Source organism: Dermacentor silvarum, chromosome 7 (assembly GCF_013339745.2).
Source record: "Dermacentor silvarum isolate Dsil-2018 chromosome 7, BIME_Dsil_1.4, whole genome shotgun sequence".
NCBI lineage: Eukaryota > Metazoa > Arthropoda > Arachnida > Ixodida > Ixodidae > Dermacentor > Dermacentor silvarum.
This window is the reverse complement of record NC_051160.1, coordinates 62,013,844-62,035,868: the sequence shown is the minus strand read 5'-3', so window position 1 is coordinate 62,035,868 and position 22,025 is coordinate 62,013,844. Positions and strand designations below refer to the sequence as shown.

At 45.2% G+C, this 22,025-nt stretch overlaps 1 protein-coding gene across 2 annotated transcripts; it reads left to right on the top strand.

Moving 5' to 3' along the window:
• The first annotated feature begins 4,421 nt into the window (after window positions 1-4,421).
• On the top strand, window positions 4,422-21,256 carry LOC125946505 (uncharacterized). 2 transcript variants are annotated; one of them, XM_049670013.1, is made up of 5 exons: window positions 4,426-4,569; window positions 10,945-11,014; window positions 12,590-12,667; window positions 19,075-19,194; window positions 21,181-21,256. In XM_049670013.1, exons 1-5 carry the CDS (start codon window positions 4,543-4,545, stop codon window positions 21,222-21,224), a joined length of 339 nt encoding a protein of 112 aa, XP_049525970.1. In that variant the 5' UTR covers window positions 4,426-4,542; the 3' UTR covers window positions 21,225-21,256. The 2 variants fall into 2 exon arrangements, with proteins under 2 accessions (XP_049525971.1, XP_049525970.1); XM_049670014.1 differs by lacking the exon at window positions 12,590-12,667 and having other exon boundaries at window positions 4,422-4,569.
• Window positions 21,257-22,025: the final 769 nt, after the last annotated feature.

The window sequence follows — 22,025 nt, the reverse complement described above, 5'->3', positions numbered from 1 at the left end:
TTTACGACTATTCGTCACAGCTAATTCTTCAGTCGATGTGGTCTTAACTAATGGTACGTAACCGTGTCTAACAAATTTCTCTTATATTACTGTGAGCCAGCTTAGCATAACAAGGTGAATGAAATCCACACTGTACGCACCAGTCAAACGAAGGGAAGTGGAAAGGATAGGCAATAGTCGCACTGGCTACACTGGCCAATCGTGTGCGTAAGAATGTGAATAGGGAGTTAAGCGTACCTTCCGGTGCAATGCACATCACAAGGAAAGCGCGGGCCAATCGCAAAGCCACTGGTGAACGCACGTTCATCGTCTGAAATGGACGAATCGCGAAACAACTTCAAATTTTAGGACTGACGTTGTTGACCTAGAATTGTTGCCTGACCTGCCCGAACGACTCTTTGTCGTTGTCATCTTCTTCTATGAGCTGGTGAGTGAGCACAGTGCAGTTATGTATGACTGATCACTAGCGCCATCATATGTCTATCGCGACAGCGCCGCTATAGAGGCCATTCCGGTCAGTGCTGCCGTGCTGTCACGGTATTGATGGCGCATTCACGACCTCAGCGGTGTGGCTTAAATGGTCTATAGAAAAACGAGCGACGCGAAGTGCCTTAGGCTGCAAAAACGACCTAACCAAAGGGATGCTATAAAATTATTTATAGGTAATGAATTATGCGTTTTATGGGGCCTGACGGCGACTGTGCTTTATCAAACCTAGTTTTTTAATAACGGATCATGTGATATTAGAAAAATGGGTACGCCCGGACAGGTAATTGCACACAGTGACGTCTATGTAGTTATAGTCATCGTTATAGTCATAGTTAAAGTTATCGGCGAACGGTAGGATGTTACAGGATACAAGCAGAAATAAGTCATCATTATGAGAAATAGTCCAGGCCCAAGAACCGATTCTTTTGGAATGCCTTAGGTTACTGAGCTAGTATTTGACAGGTGAATATTAGAAAGAATGTTTTTTTTTCATAGCACAGAAATATTATTAAGCACATACTAGTACAAAACAACATACCGATTCCCTGTGCCTGTGCTGGCCACCTGCCCTCCACAAGTCAAAGCACTTTCCTTACTTGAAGTCATATAACTTCCGGGCTCCCCACAGTACCCTTCATTTTCAGCCCTGAAATACCGTTAGTATGTCGCTAAGGTTGTACCAAAAGTTGTAAGTATATATATTTGAACAGTTTGCAGATGTTACGTTAATATTCGTTGACGTTGATGAAGAATAAGTAATATTTTATTGAAACCTAGCCTTAGGGCAGTAATGCCACCATTCGATAAACTAACATCTAAAATATTTTACCCTTTTGGGTTGCGAATATATATTGCGCTATATCTGTCTCACTTACATGTCTGATAAAGCAATACAATTTTTATTGACGTTATCTGCTTTCAAAATATCCATTGGCACTCTATCACAATAACGCGCGAATATGGCAAGCGCATTATGCTTGGTGCAGCAACATGGACTAAGATCTAAACATCGTCTCTTGCTGCGCTTTCTCCGTTTTTTTTTTCCTGGTCAAGTTTATTTTTCATTTTGAAGACAAGATCTTCTTTGCCGACTTCAGAGGGCCTTCACGGATCTTAGATTTTGGTAACTGTTTGTACGCAGATTTAGAAAGAAACGGTCGGTTAAGCAATTTGTAGATTACGAACATGACAATAATGATAAATGACACCTCGTCATGATCACTTTTGACGGGCCACATATCCCGTACTATGTCACCTACCAAAGTGGGGACTATCACTGTAAGCCCTATCGAAAGTCCGTGCAGTACTGCCGGACGTGTGGTGCCATTGGACAAAGACAAGACATCTGCCCCAGTCCCAGAAAAGACTTCTGCTACAAGTGCGGACAAGACGCAGTACCCGAGGATCACGAATGCCTACCCAAGTGCTAAATATGCGAAGAAGCACACGAGACCGCCGGAAAGGAGTGCAAGAAGTTACGACCAAACCCACCACCTTGCATAAGTGACACAACAACAACTTAACAAGGCAAAAGTACGAGAAAGTCATTGGAATTTAAGCAGCGACGACGAATTTCCCAAGCTGGACAACCCGTCCACAAGCTCGGGCAACGCACTGCGACGCCATGCTAGCCGAAGCAAATCTAGGTCTAGGTCTATCGTACCATCGAGCTCCAAGTCTGGCACGAGATCCCGAACGCGCTACCTTAAGCGAGTCAACTATACTGCTGCAGTGCGGGGTTACTCCCACAACACAAGCAGTTCGGATTTCTCGACTGCTGACACCGCGGCACTTAGGGCTCTGGAGAACATCGTTCGAAATCAGCAGAAGGCGCTGCAAAGCCTTCGCGAGCAGATTCGAAGCCAAGGCACCGTCATCAACAAGCTCACACAACTATGCCAAGAACGAGAAGAAATTATACACAAGCAAAATGACAACATTGAGAAGCTCACTCAATTATGTCAAGAACAGCTACTAGCTAAACAACAAGCCAAGAACCTCACAAAACAAGAAGTTGAAGCTGTCGATGAGGCGAAGATTGTCCCCGTCATCGAAACGAAACTGAAAACCGCCCATTTCGGTAATCGACTTTCCTCATCTGGCACTGTAAATGTATATCCTACAGACCCCGCCTTGGCGAATCTGCAAGAATATACAAAGACAAATGAAACAGACATTATTGCCCTCCAAGAGACTAACACCAGAAAAGTTAGGCTTCCAGGATACAACACCCCCATCATAACCACAAGAACCGCCATACTTCTCAAGAAGACAGTTACGGCCCAAGAACACAGGATAGAAGGCACCACGATTGATAACACTATCGTGGAAATCATACGCGACCGCAAGTCGCACCGAAGCCGCGCACCGAAGCCTCGCACCGCAGCCCACCGCGAGACCAGCTCGCGGACTAGGATCAATTCATCCGCGAACCCCGAAAACGCACAAGAGGCCACCGGCTCGTAGTCGTAGGGGACATTAACGCCCCGCACGCGGCCTGGGGCTACGCCACAACCACGAAGAAATGCGCGAGGGTCCACGACGCCACCCAGCAACACGGCCTCAGGTTTGGAAAGATTCGCTAGCAGCCTACGGAGAGTGGGAAACAGCGTCTCAAGAGACACCAACCGCCCGCCCCGATGGCTCAGTCAGCTAAGGCGTTGCGCTGCTGAGCACAATATCGCGGCATCGAATCCTGTCCGCGGTGGCCGCATTTCAATGGAGGTGAAATGTAAAAATGCCCGTGTGCTTGCGTTGTAGTGCACGTTAAAGAACCTCAGGTGGTGAAAATTAACCCGAAGCCCTCCACTACGGCGTTCCTCATAATCAGAACTGGTTCTGGCACGTAAAACCCCATAAACGAAGACTAAGAAGAACACCAACCTCGACCTCACCTTTACACGGGACGATCTGGACTTGTATCCCCGACACTCTTCGAAGTGACCACTACACCGTTCAACTCGACGTCGAGCACGCACGTCGACCGGCCAGGGCTGGCACGGCAACGCTAACGGGATGGAATGCCTTCATAACCGAGCTCGACGATGAAATCACCATATCGGACATCGACGCCTGGCTCAAACAGATTCTGGATACCGCTGAACGGTTCACAAAAATCATACGACTTGATGACGACCACCCCGCCATAGTCCAAAGCTTCACTCAGTTTATGAGGCGTATCATAGGAGGAGCTGTGGTATAATTTCAATAATGTGGTGTTTTAGAACGTACACAAAGCATACTACAGCAGCTATTTGTCAATAAGGCTCATCTGGATGTAACCTTGAATAAAACCAGCGCTGCTGTGCTCAATAGCAGAATGCCTTAGGCACGTAGCACCCGCCTTAAGTAAACAGACAATGCGTGTAGTTAGATTTATATAAAAAACCGCTAGGCTTTCAGCGTATACAGCGTGATAATTTCTAAAGTTTTATGGGAAAAAATAGCCAGCTGCGGATAACATAATTCTTGTCCTTGAGCTACGTTATTCAGAAAGGTGGACGTTACTGACGCGCAAAATCGAAACGCATATTCAAATAATTAAGAAATATCTACAAATTGTTGTTTGAAATAATTACTTTACACCACATATTACTATTTAAAAATTCTAGCAGGTGAGGTTGCAAGGCAAATTCACTTGGATTGAACTTCCGGAATGACGTCAGTTTGGAGATATGCGCCGTTAAACATGCCGTAAAACTGCCCTGTCGTTCCACTTACTTTTTTAGCAAAACGCTACTTTATGCACTGAAGCGCGAAAGTAACTGGAACGCCGATGTATTTCATTCCACACTTTGGGAATATCTCGAAACTAGTGTCACCCTAGAAATTCGTTTCAAGTGTTGCAAGCATATGTTCAAGACACATGAATAATTCAGCATTGTTCATTGACGTCACAAACCGCAGCGAGGCTGTTATTGCAAGCAGCGTTTGACCTCCTCAGTGCAATAACTTACACAAGTATTGTCGTCGAAATGCTTCGCACTTCGGGGGTGTAGGTTTCTTCGTATACGCAGGGAAGAACGAATACACGTCGTAGAAACATACCGTGTAATGCCCTTAACAAACCTGCCAGCAATGGTAAGAATCATTTTATATTTCATTTAGTCCCTAAAAACAGTAATCTGAGAAGTGCACATCCACGTCTTATACGTTTCGTTAGACCTCCGCCTCTCGCATGAGGTATACGCAGCGTTACACATGAGCAAGTCGTCCTAAAGAATCATTTGCCGTTGGCACGCGAGATTTATGCATGCGAATGTGGCCTAAAGCAATAAGGAAATAGTGACTCTGGTCTAATGATAAGAGAGTCGGTCTGTTGTGCTGGGAGGTTGGAGTTCGTTGGAGGCACGCACTGTGCCTTTTGTGTGATGATTCCTGGTAAACTATTGTTTACCTTACTTTTGCACTTCGCACTTGCTGCAGCTACAAGTTTAAATAAGAAAGTTACAGCGTATATCCACAACCAGGAAAGCAAACCAGTGTTCCTTTGACGAGGAAACGTCTGCAATGTGTGAACATGTTTTGTATGAAGAGCGTCCACATTGTGGAAGTTTGTTTCTCAGTGAAGGAAATATGCAAACAATGTAACTAAATCATTTTTGCTTGTTTACTCTTAATAATAGCCTGAAATTAAAAAAAAATTGTGGATTGTTCGGGCACCTTTGGCTTGGACATCACACTGATACTTTCAAATTTGGTTTCACGGACTCCAGTTGGGATTACAAATCTCGGTACAGTTTTTTCATAGAAACAATGCAGGTTTATATTCTCTGATGAATCTCTGACTAATCACGCATCTAACTGAGCAAATATAAAGAAAATGGTATTTAATAAATTAGCTTTTCAACTGTGCCTCATGCTTTAGTTTCCCCAAATTGCACAGCGTTCCAATCCAATTGCACAACGTTCCAATCCAATGTTGATTGCTGCTGCTGAATTCTCTGGAGGAAGTTTGACTACACGGGGTCGTTTACGTGCAAAAGTATATATGTAAATGCACAAGTTTTAAAACGAATAGCTTCACTTGCCTGTTGCACCTGTTTTTGAGGTTGGTCTACGATCGGCGGTCATACCCGGCAAGAAAAACGCTTGATCATTCTTTCGTTCATTAGATCGTTAGCTGGCGCGCACATACGCTCGGGCTATTCCCTTACACAGACAATCATCGTGGATAATTTTTGCACAAATCTCCTGCATTTGGTTCCATAAAAAAACGGCCGTTGCTGCAGGGAAAAGAAAGCGCGGGCTCACGCTCCGCAGCAGAAAGCCATAGCCAGTGAGTATGCACATCGGTTATTATCATTTCGTCGCCTTGATGTCCCTCATTTCATCACCAAAACATCACTACAACAAGCAATATGCTATGTGGTAGCGAGTGTAAGTGACCAATGTGCTAGCATCCCCCTACTTGATCGCGGCTACAGTTTGTAGTTTGTTCTACAGAGAATATATTTGCTCACCTGAGTACAGCTGGGGTAGAACTGCAATCGTTCGCTCAAGCGGTACGCTATCACAACCAACAACACCAGCAAATCTACCCTAACCCTTCTTCCCCGACACTCATATTTGCGGGCTCTCAGGTAGCCTGCGCAGAGATCAAACTGGACAATGTGTGCAAAGACACGGCTAACGTCCTAAACGTACACTGCACTCAGAACGTAGATATGACATGGACCCCAGGGCACGCTGGAGTGTCTGGTAACGAAAGAGCTAACGTACTCAGCCGATCAAAAGAACTGCGGGGCAACCTATTACGCGTGCACACGGTCCCTTAAATCGTGGCGAAAGCGTACTTGGGCCGCTAAGGCTTACCCGCTGCGTGTTCCCTTCCTCACATGGCTAACTTTTCCATAAGCATGCCGTCTTGATCTGGCAGGCTCAAACGGGCACTCATAACTCTTGCACGAGCCCCCCTCGTCTACAACTCTACTGACTTTCCCACCTGCCCCCACTGAGCAGGGGAGAAACATCATCGTGGTCTTCTCTTCTCAATGGACCACACATCCTTTGATGTCCTGCTATCCGGCCCCATCTGAATCCACCCCCACCCCCCAAACAAAGCTGCGCATTTTGCTTGACCCAGCATCGCTGGCCCTAGCGACATCTGCAGAATACCAACAGCATCTCGTGGAACACACTTTGCGACTGCTGCATCTCTGCCAGGAAAACGCCCTGCAATTACGTTGTTGCGTCCCTATAGTGACAAATACAGTTTTACTGCAATAGCCAATAGAGGAACACTAGAGGCGAATTGCCGCCATTGTTGTAGCCGTCACCACCGTCATCGATTGTTGCTGTGAAGTTCCGTATAAATTCGAAGTGCGATAAGATCCTATTACGCCCTGTGGAACCGTTTACTGTAGGCGCGAAGGAAAGCGTGCCCGGGTGAGCTGAGAAGGATGGTGGCTTGATCGGAGCTGTCTTTCCGCTCGCCCAGTGTTGTGCGCGAAAGGGGCAAAGGCGGGAGGGGGGTAGAGCGTGCTATGGGGGAGGAAGGAAGGCAGGTGGAGTGCGCTAACTCTGTCATTGCGGCCCGTGGTGTGGCTGAGTGCGGCAGCGCGCGCCTTATCTTCGAGGTAATCTATGAAGGCTACACAGGCTACAAGAGCCAAGATATGCTTGCGGCTGTGTCCTCGCGCACCTAGTGTTAGAAGTGGCGTAATTTCAAGTTTCAAACACACGTTGAAGCTAAATGATAGCACGAAGCGTTCGATTAGCGCTGCTGCCACCTTCATCGCACTGTTCTGAGAGCGAGTGTCCCCGGCCATTGAGTCAGATCTGTTCAAGTTCGCCATTTATTTAGTGAGCGAATGTTTACCGCTAATTTATATTGCCGTTAAAACTACTAACGTTGCTTCCCACAGGTAATAATTTGCTATAGCAATTGATGCTTCGCCTTTTGGGGGAAACTGGTAGCTTTTTTTTAAAGCGAAGCTTTATATGGCTGACTTGTGCCGGGGTCGGTGTACGTGAAAAACTATCATCATCAGCATTGGCTCGAGCGTCGTCGTCTTCTTCAGCAGCTGGCTCGTTGGCACCCCTCAGGGTTGCACTCGTGCTCGTGCAAGGCACGCGCTCGTTCCACTGCACCCGCGTTCGTCGTCGTGGACTTCTTCCACAGCTGGCTCCGTTGCCGCTCATCATTCCAGCGTAGAATTTCACTTCTCTGCTTTCGTCATAATGGGGAGGCCACGTTTACCGGGGTATGAGCCATTGCTTAAGGGGGTAATAGCCATTCATTGTCTTACGTGATGGGCATATTTATTTTGAAGCAATGTAATTTTGAAGAATCGCAAGCGGCAATGGCGGGCAAATGCTGTTAACTCGAGACATCGAACGTAATTAAGCGACAAAGCGGGCTTGGTCCACCGTTGTCGACATACTCATAGACGTGCCGACCCGACCGTGAGGGCTTCCCGTAGCCGAGGTTCGAAAGTTGCGCGAAAGGGAAGGAACAGTAGAAGGAAAGGGAATGATAAATAGTACGAAAGGGAAGGACAAGTAGTAGGAAATAGAAGGAAGAGTAGTAGGTAAGGCACACGCGTGGTAAGCTTCGCCTACCCCCATTTTTTCGACAGGGGAGGGTTGGTGATGTTTTTTTTCTTTTCTTCCCCGCTGTGGTGACCTAGTGGCTATGGCATTGCACTGTGCAAGAAGATATCGCGGGATGAAATCCTGTCCACCGTCGACGCAATTAGAGACGGGCGAAATGGAAGAACACCCGCGTATCTTTCAGTGGCTACACGTTAAAGATTCTCAGGTGGTCAAAAACCCCTCCGTACGGCTGCTGTTATAATCAGATAGTTGTTTTAGCACTAAAAGCATTAAAATTTATTTATATAATTATTTTATTATGATCATTCCATGAACGTCACACTTTCGTCGACATCCTCAATCCTTCATCACGCCATCGTCGTCATTCGGTCGTTTTTATGCCTTTGTCGTCCTGATGTTTTCTACTTTCCTTCTTCTTCATGACGTCATCTTCACTGTCATCATCTCATCATATCCGTAATTGTCACATAGTCACCGCCAGTTTCGTTATCTCTTTTTTCTTCATTTCCTCATCGTCACCGTGTCATAATCTATGTCATCCTTATGCATTTGGTATCTTCGTCATCGCCATTCTGTCTTCGTAAAGCCGCCGTCGTGATTCCATTGTCATGTATCGTATTGCGTACGTATTTGGCCTGAACGTTCTTAAGGTTGTCACGAAGCTGTGTGGCTTCGCGTTAAGGTTATATAAAAAATAGGGTAAACGATGATAAAAGTCATCGGAAACGAAGAAGCTAAAGGCGCACAACAAACAAGCTATATTTAGAACACACAGGACAAACAAACGGAAAACACCCAGCAGAAAGAGAGCTGAAGTTTATGCAAGTAATCTCAAAGTACGCGAAGAGCGCTCCCCAGCGAAGTGGGCGCGATGTACAGTCAGGGCCAATGAGCGCGCGAAGAGCATATTGGAGCGCGTTCTGGGGATGGAGCTCGGCACAGCGTCGGTCTTTGAGTATGTTTTTAGCGGCAGCACACCGTGTCGACGTTCACCGGCCGGAGCTTGGCTGAGGTATTGGAGACACCGGTCAGGCCCTGGCTGGACGCCCATGTGGCGTTTGCCAGCCGTATGCTTCGGGCGATGCTAGATGAGGCGCCCACCTCTAGGTGGGAGCCTGTTGCGACCGCAGGCTTAGAGCTCTAGTGGCCGCTACCCCCGCACCACAGACGCCCTCTTCCAACTCCAAGGCTCTTCCACCTGCCGTCGTGTCTTCCCCTCAATCCTCTTCACTTCTTTCTCTTTCACTCCGCGTGGAGGTTGCTGATTCGTTTGGATTCCCATGTAGCCTCGTGCTGCAGCTTCTCGTCAACTTCGTCCTGGATGATTTCTTGTTGATGCGCACGCGCCAGCGTTCTGCGTCATCGTCTTCGTAGTGTCGACACGGCACTGCACCGGCGTATATGATGACAGCGGTGCCTCTAGTCTGCCTCAATTCCACAACCACATTGGATGCTGTCTATGTTTTGTAAATCTTCACCAGAAGGCTGCACCATAAAATTATGTATGGACATCTATCAAGATATGAATCCGACAAGCAGAGGAACACGAGGCAGGGAAATATCTCCGCGGAATAAAAAAAAATAGGTAGGTTTCCACTGTGCAGCACTACAGGCGCTCGAACCCAGAGCCTCCCCTACATGAGGACAATTTTTAACCACAATGCCTCCATGATTGGAGCTTCGTAAACAATGTATACAAATCCTCACTTTTATTCTATGTTATGTAAGTAACCATGTGTATACCTCGGCAGGTACATGCTACAGGATGGACACAGCGCACATGTTCTTCCCCCTGTTCCTTTCCTACGCCATTTTCCCTTACCACACGTGTAGGGTAGAAAACCGTACGCTTGCCTATTTGATCTCCTCACCTTTCTTTTATTGCAAATAGTATTATTGGCTTACTTAAGCCAGGTTAGGTCTATCTAACCTGTTTACGGCGTTCTTCCACGAAAGCAAAAATTCTTAAAATTTTCCCAGTGCTGAGCGCAATCGAGACCCATGCCACAGGGGTTCCTCCATCATAACAACACGATACTTTAGGGCTGGACCACTAATACCTGCGGGCAGAGAGCGATTTTTTCACAGCGTTAGCGCGCACCGGCGTGTCACGACCACACGAAAGCAGGGTGACTTCGTGCCAACTTCGAAGCCAACTTCGCGCGAGCGCCGCTAGACAATCACAGCGTGTCAAGAGGAAATAGAGAGAATTCAAGCAATTCTTGTAACTGCGCCTGCGTTTAGGCTCCTTAAGAGGAACTAGTGCGAGAGAAGCCCGACTACTGTAGGCAGCTCACACATGACGCATTTCGGTAGCTCCTAAGGTATCTGTTGCCACAGTACTTGAATGGTACTCGCATAGCGTGGATAGTCATCGTGAGGTTGGTACTAGCAGAAAGCTTTCTTTCATTTTATCTCTCTACTTAGCTTGGTAAATTTTTATTACACATTTCTGAAAGCGTTATAAATGTTTGAAAAAAGCCGTCACGAGTAATTTTCACTCGATTGTGCCAGCGCTTTGTACACCCGCGATCCTGTGGTTCGTATACGAACCATAGGGTCGCCGAAAAAACTGAATTTGTTTGTCATTAACAAACTATAATTGGAATTGACGAGTACACTGAAAAGTTCGCAATGCCAAGTTTGGACTGCAGTCCCCAATTTCAAGTTTCGTTCAAAGGGAGAGGAAAAAATCGGCTTTATCGCGCAACCCCTTGTGCGTATACTTTTGCTCACGGGTGTACATTGCCTAGTTCCTGGTGGTCGTTTATTAGAGTTCATATATGCTTAGCACTCTTTCTTACACAAAGGTCGTACCACCACTTTCATTAGGCCGCCAAGGTCGCTGAAGACGGCAGGCTTCAGCTTATTTTATCACTTTTGCTCTTTTTTTTTCAGCTAGGTAGACCTAAAGCCTACCGCATGTTTCAATTACTGCTGGTTATCATCCTGGCCACCACCATTTTCAGCAAGTATACATTTTTTGGAAGATGTGTAAACAGAAGTCGCGAATGGTCGTTCTAACACTAAGAACACCAATTATTCGCAGAATGTAGACAAGTGCCGATATTGCAATCGACGGTTTTTGGTTCGGCGCTATAAACATATGAAATGAATTCGCACTTCGAAACTAAAAACACACAGCATATGTTTAGAGGGGAACGAGCTGTTCCTTTCGTAAAAACCCCATCAAATTTACTCACAGTAGCCGCCATCGAATGGACTACCTGGCTATAGCCACAAACTCTAATGGTATATACCAAGTTATATTCAAGATAAAGTGCAGAGCTGAAACTAACCCAGATAATGAAGTTGTGGACACAACCACGAATCTAATTGCTATAGTAGCGGCCATCAAAATAAAACTAATTCATCGCATCTAAAGTTAGGATGCGTTAAAGCTTAAGATGCGTTGAAACAGTGAGGTGTGAAGGACGCCATACTTGAGGTCGTCGAGTCAACTTCGATCTCCCGAGGTTCTTTAACGGGCACCTCTACCTAAGTAAACATGTGTTTATGCATTCGGCCCACATCAGCACTACTCCGACAGTATAGTGGCTAATTCGTCATCGTCTAGCGGCGACTTAGTGCTTGAACGAACGCATGAGACGACAATACTAGGTTGATTAAAAGTTTTATACCACTTCTGAAATAATGCTGGATGTACAACAGCGCTTTTGCACAGTGAATCTGATGTTACATGTACCTTCTAATGCCTAATTCTTGTGCAACTCAAGCGTCGAAGAGCATATTTTGATTGCTATAAGAGGGAGAGATTTAACCAGTCTGCGTACATATTACTTTCTATGTTCCAATAATAGAAAATGCAAATTCTTGAGCTTCGGCCATCACTCTTACATTGATAAGTGTTTTTATTTCTTAAATATATGTCACAAGTATTAGAAACATGTACATATGACAGAGTTCTAGTGAAACTTACGTGCGTGTATGCAAGCGTTTTTTTTTTTTTACACCAGAAATATAAACCCTACATATTCTTGATAATCTTGCGCGTGCTTGCTTTTTGCACCACGGCAAAAAAGAAACGCTGTGCAGGGTAATGTTTACAAGATAATACAACAAAATCTTAAATATATCACCTAATATTTCATCTGAAAATGCCCAATAATATCAGACTCAAAGTAAGAAAGACAAGAAACTTATGGTGTCAATTTTAATTTATATGCGAAATTCCTGCCAGTTAGACCTGAACCTGAACGCTTTTCGTAATACTAATACGTTTTGTTATGGAGAATAAACAGTTGTCAAATGGAGGCTCCTCATACATAAATAAATTGACGCTTTCTCGCACCACCGTGTCGGAATTTCATGCACTTGGTAAGGTTTGGCTTTCAAATGTTCATTTCTTCAGATTAACCCTCGTGAAGTTCGCGTTTTCTATCTACAAATCTTATGCGAAAAATATCAAAGTCTCTTCATTCAACAAATGTTACTAATTTCAGTCATCATATCGCGTTTATAAAATTTCTGCACTTAGATGCCATCGCTGATATTACTGGAAATTGTTGCGCATTTATTGCAGGGGTTTCCATGCGCAGATACGACGATTGGTCGGTTTCAGGACTTTGCACACGCTATGCAAAGTGGGAATGCCGATGGAGTAAGTTATGAATATAAATATGTAAGAAACTAGCCGCAATTTTGGCTTCACACAAAAAAGCAAGAAAGCTATGCAAGAACAATGGACGACGATTGTCAATGTAAGCGGATAGCTGAGCGCTTCTATAAAGCTTTGCCGTTTTATTTAATTATTTATTTAACCTCAAGCACACAAACCTTTACAGAAGGCAGTGTAGTGCACCAAAATAGCAATACAAGATAAAAATGACTTCACATGTATAAACATCTGCAGGCACATATGAGGATGAAATTTTAAAGGCTCACACAGCTGAAATTTCAAATACCATGATGCGAAGTTAGGTGTACAAACAAGGCATAAATAAAATGAAGAGCATTCCCTTCGCGCATACGTAATTATTTGTGTATCAATAAAGAAAACAAGTCATGTTCTCAAATCGAAACATTGTCCGAAGGAAGATGATTCCAGTCTTTCGACGTGCATAAGAAAGAAATAATAAACGCAAGTGTTAGTGCGGCATGTAGTCAGGTGTACCTTATGTTGATTATCTAAACGGGCTGAGTGATAAGTCGGGGTCTTGACAAACTGACTTTTAAAATCTAGATGATGATACATCTTGTGAAAAGGCCTAGGACGAGATGCTTAGCGGCGTGATTCAAGTTACGTCATGGAAAGGGTGCTTTTCATCAACGTGATACTGCTAGTGCAATGGTAGTTAGGTAATATAAAATGTGCTGCGGAGAGTAAGTTTCAGGAGTGTAAATTTCAGGAGAGTAAGTGAAGGGCCATTGAAAAGGCTCCCACGTTAAGCATGCGTATTCAAGGTGATACCACAACGAGTCTGTAGCCCCCACAGAGGGTGGCTGATGGCAGATTGCTTTCAAGATAGGGCCCGCGCCCCCACGCTCAGCGACGCCATAAGCAACCGCCGCCGCAGTAAAACCCTTCTCCCGTCTACCCGTGGTGTCTTGCGCGCGCAGCAAGACGGCGCGCTTCTTCTCTGCCTTCCTCCCTTGCGCGCGCGAGATCGAGCCACCATACTCGCACGCATGCACTCGCGCGCGCCGCCTACGGCGCGCTGCCTCGATGTTATCATACACTTGGGCTTCATGCGGAGCATCACGGCGACAACGGCGGAAATGCGCCTGGTGTTACGTGCGCACAAGCAAACATGAACACATCTCCATCGTTGACCATGAACATTCGCTGTCGAAACGCTGGAGTGAGGAAGCGCGGCGGTAACAGCGAGCGAATTGACTCTCGTGCTGCATCTCCCTTCAACGCGAAATAAGCTACAAAAACACAGCGCACACTATCAGTACTTGGCGCACTCTGTCCCCATCGCAGATCGCTTTCAAGGTAGGGGTCGCGCAGACGCGCCGTACGCAGCGGCCACCAGATTAGAACATCTCAGTAGTTTTCAGACGCGATGCAGGGCAAAGCAACCGCTTTGTCCCGTTGCAGCCATCGTGCTTAGGGATAAAACACGCCTCGGTAGTTTTCAGATTTATGCAAGGCAAAACTAATAGCGGTTTTGTGAGGTCGCGTGACAGACAGGCGAAGTGGGCGTAGCCAGAAAACATTGGACCAATAGCAGAGGGCTAATGGTGAAAAGGCGTCGAATCAGGAATGAATTTTTTTTTTCTCTCGTGCGGTTTAATCATGCATAATCAGTGTGTACACGTTATATCAGATGGGGAGATATCGCGGTTTTCGTGATGTCGCGTGACAGACAGGCGAAGTTGGAATGGCCCGAAATGTTTTGATCAATCGTGGAGGCTGATTGCAGAAATTGGAATCAAAACAGTTTGGAATCATTTTAAGTTATAGCGCCCCAGGGGCGGTATTTTGTAGCGAAGCCTTTTTCGATGATAATGCCTTTTCGGGCTTTTCGTGCTTGGTCAGCGGTCAGAGCGACAGTCCGCGCATGTTATCAGCGAGATCAGCCGGCCGTGAGCGGTGGATGATAAGACTAGCATACAATAAAGCATGATGCAGCGCTACAAAATAGCGGCCCAGGCCTGCAATTTGTCCCAATGCCTTTTGCTTGATTCTACTTCACCTTCATGTACCGTTCTCGGCCGGCTGATCCCTTTGATTGCGTGAGCAGAGCGTCGCTACGACCGATGACGAACGCAAAGAGTGCCAGAAAGAGTAGCGCCGGCCAGAGGCGAGCGTGCCGCCACTTGCAAAGACACCAGCCATGCACGGCAGTGCCTCGATGACCGGTGCTCGGTGGCAGCTGTTGCGCGTGGCTGCGCTGGCGGAGGTGACGTTACTAAGCAGGGTAGAGGTACTGTACCGGCTCCCTTTTAAAGGGAGCGTATACAGTAACTCTAAAGCAGGGCGGTCGCGAGCGCTATCCCGCGGCGTTTGCTCGCAACGCGCGGCATGGCGCTTTCGAGAGATACGGATCTTGAGGCCATTGTTTAGCTGACTGCAAACGGATTTTGAAACTGCGTTGCACCTACCCCCATCATCTTTTCTTAAGGGCCGTGATTTTGTAGCGATGGTTAACCGGTGCAGTTAATTTTCGGGCTTCGTCAGTGGTCAGAACGACGCTCTGTGGAGGTTATCGTCGGTCGAAAACTCCGGGGAACCGAGCACGTTCGCGAGATTTTTAGCCTGACTCGGTTTCGAACACGGTGTCAACATGCATCTGCGTTTGCGCTTATATGTGCGAGATTTGTCATTGCCCATAAACGACCGACGGGTTGGCTGCTGGGTCGCATATATTATCCCAAAAATCATCTACTAAACCTACCGCTCCTGGTACATTGAGTTTTTCTGAGGAAGTCGGCGGTTGCCGGCGCCATCTAGGAATGGCGTCATGTTGGCTTTACGCGGCGGGTATGCTTATGTTTTCGTGAATTCTGCTATCTCGACACCCCATTTATCTCGAAACTTTTTGCAGTTTTTACTACTTCTAGTTAACGGGGTATTACTACTTACACGAATTAGCGGCTGAGTGAAAATGTTACATACACAGGAGCGTCCAGATCCACCCTCCTTTTATTGCCCAGCATCTTTTTCTTCCCCTTGTTAGCCAACTTGGTACGAGGACCGTCGGCTGGACAACATGTCACGTCTGCGAAACCTCATGAAGTCACGTGTCGGATAGAAAGGAGGCGGAAATTTGCGCCATGCAGGCTAGGTGGTTCCACGTGGCCCCACCCTTTCCCATTGCCTTTTTTCTTCTGGCAGTTAATCATTTTATTTCGAATCATTATCTGGCTCAATCCAAGCAATATGCCGCAACTTCCTTTTTCGAATAATTTCAGCCCTCTTCAATAAATATCAAGTAAAAAATAACGAACGCCGGCCCCCAGCAGAAACGCCCGATGTTCTAACCATTACGTCACAATCTCACTCATGCTTCTTTCGGACTAACGGCCGTTTTCTCTTTGCGGCAGCAAGCTCTTTGAGACGGTTGGCGCCATTGCTCCGTCATGTTGCATGGGCTAGAGCAAGTGCGCTAGAGAAAAGTTATGTCTTCTTCATTGTGTCCCTTAAAATACACAAAACGGATTACTGCGTCCGTGCATCAACTAAGGCTCCAAGCAACTTTCCCGGTGGATGCTGGAAATTTTGTTCGATGGCTTAGCGCGGTTTCATGGTAATATATACAACTCAGTTTTCATAATCTATTGACGCTAGAAAGGTGTGCGCCCTATTTGTTGCCTCTCACGTACGCCTGTTTTCAATTTGTGGTATCAAGGTTACGAACTTTATGAACGCCCCTGATATATATAGTACAGAACTGCAAGACTTCTAAGGAACGACACCGTATTGTCTTCAGTTTTATCTACTTTCACCCGCTATACAGTCCCTTTATCAGTAGATACAATACATTTGTTGTGTTAACTGCGCCAGTATCAAGACTGGCATATTTTTTTTTCTAAGAGGTGCAATAAGTAATACGTTTTTATTGATACCATTAGGGGCATGAAAACATACGGAGCAACAAATAGGCTGATAATCGCCCCTACAAAAAACACATGGCCATCTTGCTCAGATGCTGTTTGTAAATGTTTTCTAGCAGTAGTGTAGTGTTCTTCTCATGATCTTGTGGGATTATCTGAGCATATTCATCAGTCGACCACTCCAAAACTGTATTCGCATTTAGAGCTAGCAGAGCAATAGTCACATGAAATACTTTACGTCCCCTCTTGCTCCTTTTAAAAACAAACACCACTCCCTCTTTCATAGGAATCGGTAGAACACAAAAGCTAAACGCGGCTTCACCGAAGCTGTTGCATGTTTGCTTCGTGAACTCACGGTTTCCTGCACCGAAAGGCGGACGCTTTGCGGGCCGGCGACCATGTTGCGGGTTTGTTGGCGCGCGGCGTCCTATTGGAGAGCGCCTTCCTGCTGGCGAGGGGCTTCAGCGAAGGAACGGTGTCTAGAATATATATATATATATATATATATATATAAGAAGAATGGGAACCAAGGGGCTCGATTTTATTAGTCATCACCACATTAAGCCAACAGAGAACGAAGCCAAGGAAAGCATCGGGGAAATTAAGTGTAGTTGAAATTAGAATGTAGAAGATAATGAAGAACACGGAAATGAAAGTGGACGAAAAGATAACTTGTCGCCGGCGGGAGCCGCATCCTTTTTAGCCCGATGGCGTTACGATACACGTGATCTTGGGAGAGCAGGCACGTGGCTAATAAACCCTCGCATGCTACCTAATGACATCAAGGCTGCCAGATTCAAGACCCCCGTAATGAAATACGAAAGAGTAATGGGAACCGAGGGGCTCGATTTTATTAGTCATAACCACAGAAAGCCAACAGACAACGAAGCCAAGGAAAGCATCGGGGAAATTAAGTATAGTTGAAATTGGAATGTAGAAAATAACGAAGAAAAGGGAAATGAAAGTGGACGAAAAGTTGTCGCCGGTGGGAGCCGAACCCGCAACCAGTGGACGAATTGATGGCCGTCGCTGTAGCACAATTGGTAGTGTAATGCGGAGGTTGCGGGTTCGGCTCCCGCCGGCGACAAGTTATTTATTCGTCCCCTTTCATTTCCCTTTTCTTCATTATTTTCTACATTCCAATTTCAACTACATTTAATTTCCCCGATGATTTCCAATCTGGTTATGACTTTATATATATATATATATATATATATATATTATATATATATATGTGTGTGTGTGTGTGTGTGTGTGTGTGTGTGTGTGTGTGTGTGTGTGTGTGTGTGTGTGTGTGTGTGTGTGTGTGTGTGTGTGTGTGTGTGTGTGTGTGTGTGTGTGTGTGTGTGTGTGTGTGTGTGTGTGTGTGTGTGATTCTATTCTAAGCACTGTAGCGAAGGTGCGAGCATTCTGGTGCGGCTCCGTACTGGCTACGGCAGCGAGTAGAGCTGCGACGCGCACTGCTGCAGGAATGTCAGTGGCAAAGATCGCACCGTGAGCCACGAACGCGCGAAGGCATTCTGCTTCACGCTGTCCCTCGCCGGAGCAAAGCGAGATTCACCCGGCGACGTCGTTGCCTTTCTGCGCCTTTTTTCGCAGCAGTTGTCTTAGATGGTGCCATCGCAAGCGAAACAGTAGCGGATGCACTGCTGATGCACGTTGAAGCCGCAATCCATAGGCGACGAGGCACCACAGGCCAATCCGCCGCCAACTGCCTATACGGGGCCACTGAAGTACATGAATTTGTCTGATGTTCATCCTTGTGGATTTAGACGTTCTTGTGGCTTTGTTTATTGTGCTTTATATGCCTTCGTTGCCGTAAATTTCAGAGCAATCTATACTTTTCAAAGTGCAGAAGACATTGCGAACACGCACAATCGCTACTAATTACAATGGTTCAGGTTGTCGAGGTGGCCAAATCGAAACGCGCCAAGCGTCTCAATGCACTGGCTTGCTCGCGATAAATTCATAAGGGCGATTTATGTCGCAGGATTTATGTAGCGTGTCAGTGCATGCCTCGGTGGCATAACCAATGACGAGAAAAAAAAAGCGTCCGTTGCATAATGGTTTAAATATCGGGCTTCTCTGCTGGAGTTCCTGTGTTTGAATCCTGCCATCGGACAATTTTAATAATGTTTTTATTGCATGACTATTTATTGTATAATATTTGCATGAAACTCTATGCACGAGGCAACACTTCGTTCTTTATTCTATGGCTACAGCGCGTTCGAGCCTCCACTACCTCCGCGGCGCTGTGACTACCGAAGCCTGTCGGCGCTCGCTAAGCTTCACTGCTCCAAGATGGCGGCGCCGGAGCCGATCACATCCGTTACATCCGTTGCCGTAAATCAGTCGGGAAACCCGGCCGGCATAAAACACTGTCGTGTTGAGAGAAATCAAAAGAATCGCCAATTTTTTAGCGTCATAAATGCACTTTGCAGAAATACTGCATGTTCTTGCGCGTTCATCGTTGTGAAGTACATCTCCTGACGTTTTCTTTACCAGTTCATAAGGACACCTGCCCACCAGTGAAAGTTAAACTCCTACCTTGTATTAGGAATGGAATGCTCGATTGCACTGAATGGAAGCTCAGGTCCGGATTAACATTCTGTGTCTGCCAGTGCGGTAAGTGCGATACAGGTATTTTTCGTAATCAAAGAAATCGGTTCACTCATTATTTCGCAGGAAGGGCCTTCATGGACAAGCATATCACACTCATTTTCGGGACCGAAATAATGCGTGATATTGGGCTTATGTGCATTTATTCCTTTATGTACCGCAGAAGTTTACGGTATGCGGTTTCCCCTGCTAATGTGAATTACTGCACTGTTCAGGCATGACACTTCTAATTTAATGAATCACAGTGTTTTTGGTCGTAGGCTACTACATGCTGGAACATTTAATTTGAGGTTGTGGGACCACACTTCGCGAGGATTCAGGTATTGTTAGGGAGCCTACATTCAAGCGCCGCGTTGCATGTAGGCTCCGTAGGTGTTGTCAGATCATGCGTCACCTAAACTTTTGCGGTTGACGCTGCAATATATAGTTGATAAGCTTACTTTCATAAACATGCCCAAACTAAAGTGACTGAGGCCATAAAGTAGCCTCTTTCTGCACCACAAGCCTGCAGGCAGTACACATCTCGACCACAATATGTGCTTTGTATTTCGAAGTTTATTATCTTGCACAGCTCAGCGTTGCTACCACTGAAATTAACCGCCGCGATAGGGCAGTAGCTATCACGTTGATCTCCTGAGCTCGAGGACGCGGTTTGAATCCTGGCCGTGGCGGCCGTAATCCAATAGGCGTAGAGTTCCAAAAGGCTCGTGTACCGTGCATTTGGTGCACCTTGAGCAGCCTCAGGTTTTCAAAACAATCCGAACACTCCCAGTATAGCATGCCTCATAATCAAATTGTGGCTTTTGGGCCCTGATACCCTTTTATTTATTTTATCGTATTTGATTGCTGCCATTAAAATTAGTTTGCAAATCCAGAGACGTACATCATCTGCTTCCCGTGGATTGTAATTATTGGTTCCTGGAATGTTCAGAATAAACGTTTTTGTGCACGGACCTAATGGGTGTATGAGCTGCGTAATATAAATGCAGCGTGCCCTGCTGGAAAAAGGTGTGGTCCCTTGTTTAGCTTGCAAGAAACGTTCTCATGGATCGTTCTCGTGGTTCTCGTGGATTGCAAGAAAACGGTTAGTGGTAGCAGATTAGTTATTACTTATTTTTATATGTGCATATTAACATATTGTATACAAAGTTTCTTGTGCAATAAAGAATTCGTGAATATACCCCCTGTCCATATCTATTTATCTCATGTTTCTAGTGTGTGTTCATTTCATGTAGTTTTATTTCTTGTGTATATTTAAAAGTGTACGTTACACTTCATGTTTCCACTGTAATCAATATATTAATAGTTGTATTTCGAGCGCTAGTGCTGTATTTTGTATGCACGAGTTTGGGTCCTGCCCCCCCCCCCCTCTGTAATACCCTCGCATGAGGGCCCTTAGGGGTATCGCTAATATATAAATAAATGCATCTTTAGCCTGTTTTGCCTAAGCCTAATTAGTTCAAGCGGGCAAAATTATCTCATAATAAGCAAAATTACAATATAATAAAATGGTTTCACATCAAAGCTTATATTGATAACACATTATTTTTGTCTGACGTCTATAATAATTGATTCACACAATCTGTACTCATTAAAACAAGATTGTTACATTAAAGATATCGGTGGTCCTGAACAGTCTAGGCGGTATTCAAGTATTTAATTCTGAAAATCCTTTGCCACAAACGACCAATAAATACCTGCGATTAGAAATAACTGGCGTTCGTATCAGTTCGTAAAATTTGTAGCCATGGCTATGATTAAAAATTTACGTATACCGGAGAAGTATTATAGCCATTTCATGTGTCCTCTGAATATGTACCAAAATTACAGTCGATCACTAAAGCAGCACAAACTGTGTCATGCTCAACAACAAATGTGGGCAAGGAATTCCCCTTAGCGCCTACACGACTGTTTGTTGCTTAGTTCTCAAGAAGGTCTGGAAATAAAGCTACAATATAACTTTTTTTTGCTGTTCAATAATTTGTCTCGCAGGGGGTCACAGAACTGCCAAAAACAAGAACCGCACACACCTTTAAATTCAACATAATCAACGCTGGTGTTTGTATTGTGTTATTAGTAAGAAAGCGTTAGCAACGATAAAGGAAATAAAGCTTTCTTTAAGCAAGCAAATTGTGTTGTTTCCTTAGTATTCGCTTAAGATATAATAGCTGTTGTGTTCTGGAATGCCAAATTATACAAACAGTCGGAATTTCAGCTAATTAAGCAAACATAGGAAATTCTGGACATAGATTTTAATTCATTAGGCTCTAAATTTTGTTGTCGTCATGATTTCCGCAAAAATATCAATTCACAGAGCTTTACCGTTTTTGCAAACGTCAAATCCTGGTAAATGTGCTGCATTTTTGAAGTAACGTCCTTAGGGGTGCTCCCTGAAGTAATAACAAACTCGCTGCTGTCTGAAAACGGCGCTAAGACCAAGCAAACATTAACCCAGTTCATTTTTCTAGGTGTGCTTCCTAAACGAATTGTCTGCCTTAAGTAGAATATTGAAACATATATAATTCTCTAAAAATAATGCTCATAAATGAGTACTGCTGGAGCAAAAGACCGCGAAAATGTTTTCTTCTTACAGCGAAGCTGTTTAAGCCCGCCGTAATGCGATTCTGGTTTTGCATTACGAAACACTTCCAGCAACAGAATTAGCTGGGCTTATGTAAAAACGGGAAGTGGAAACGGAAGTAGAAGTCGGCTTCCGGAAGCCGGAGCTTAGCGTTCATATACTATACATATGCATACATACATACATACATATATATATATATATATATATATATATATATATATGCATACATACATACACAGCGGTATCCATGCCA

Coding starts and splice junctions, on each gene's coding strand:
- LOC125946505 (XM_049670013.1), top strand. CDS start 4,543: ATGCCCTTAACAAACCTGCCAGCAATG. Junction 4,570..10,944: donor TAACAAACCTGCCAGCAATG/GTAAGAATCATT, acceptor TTTTTTTTTCAG/CTAGGTAGACCTAAAGCCTA. Junction 11,015..12,589: donor CCTGGCCACCACCATTTTCA/GCAAGTATACAT, acceptor CATTTATTGCAG/GGGTTTCCATGCGCAGATAC.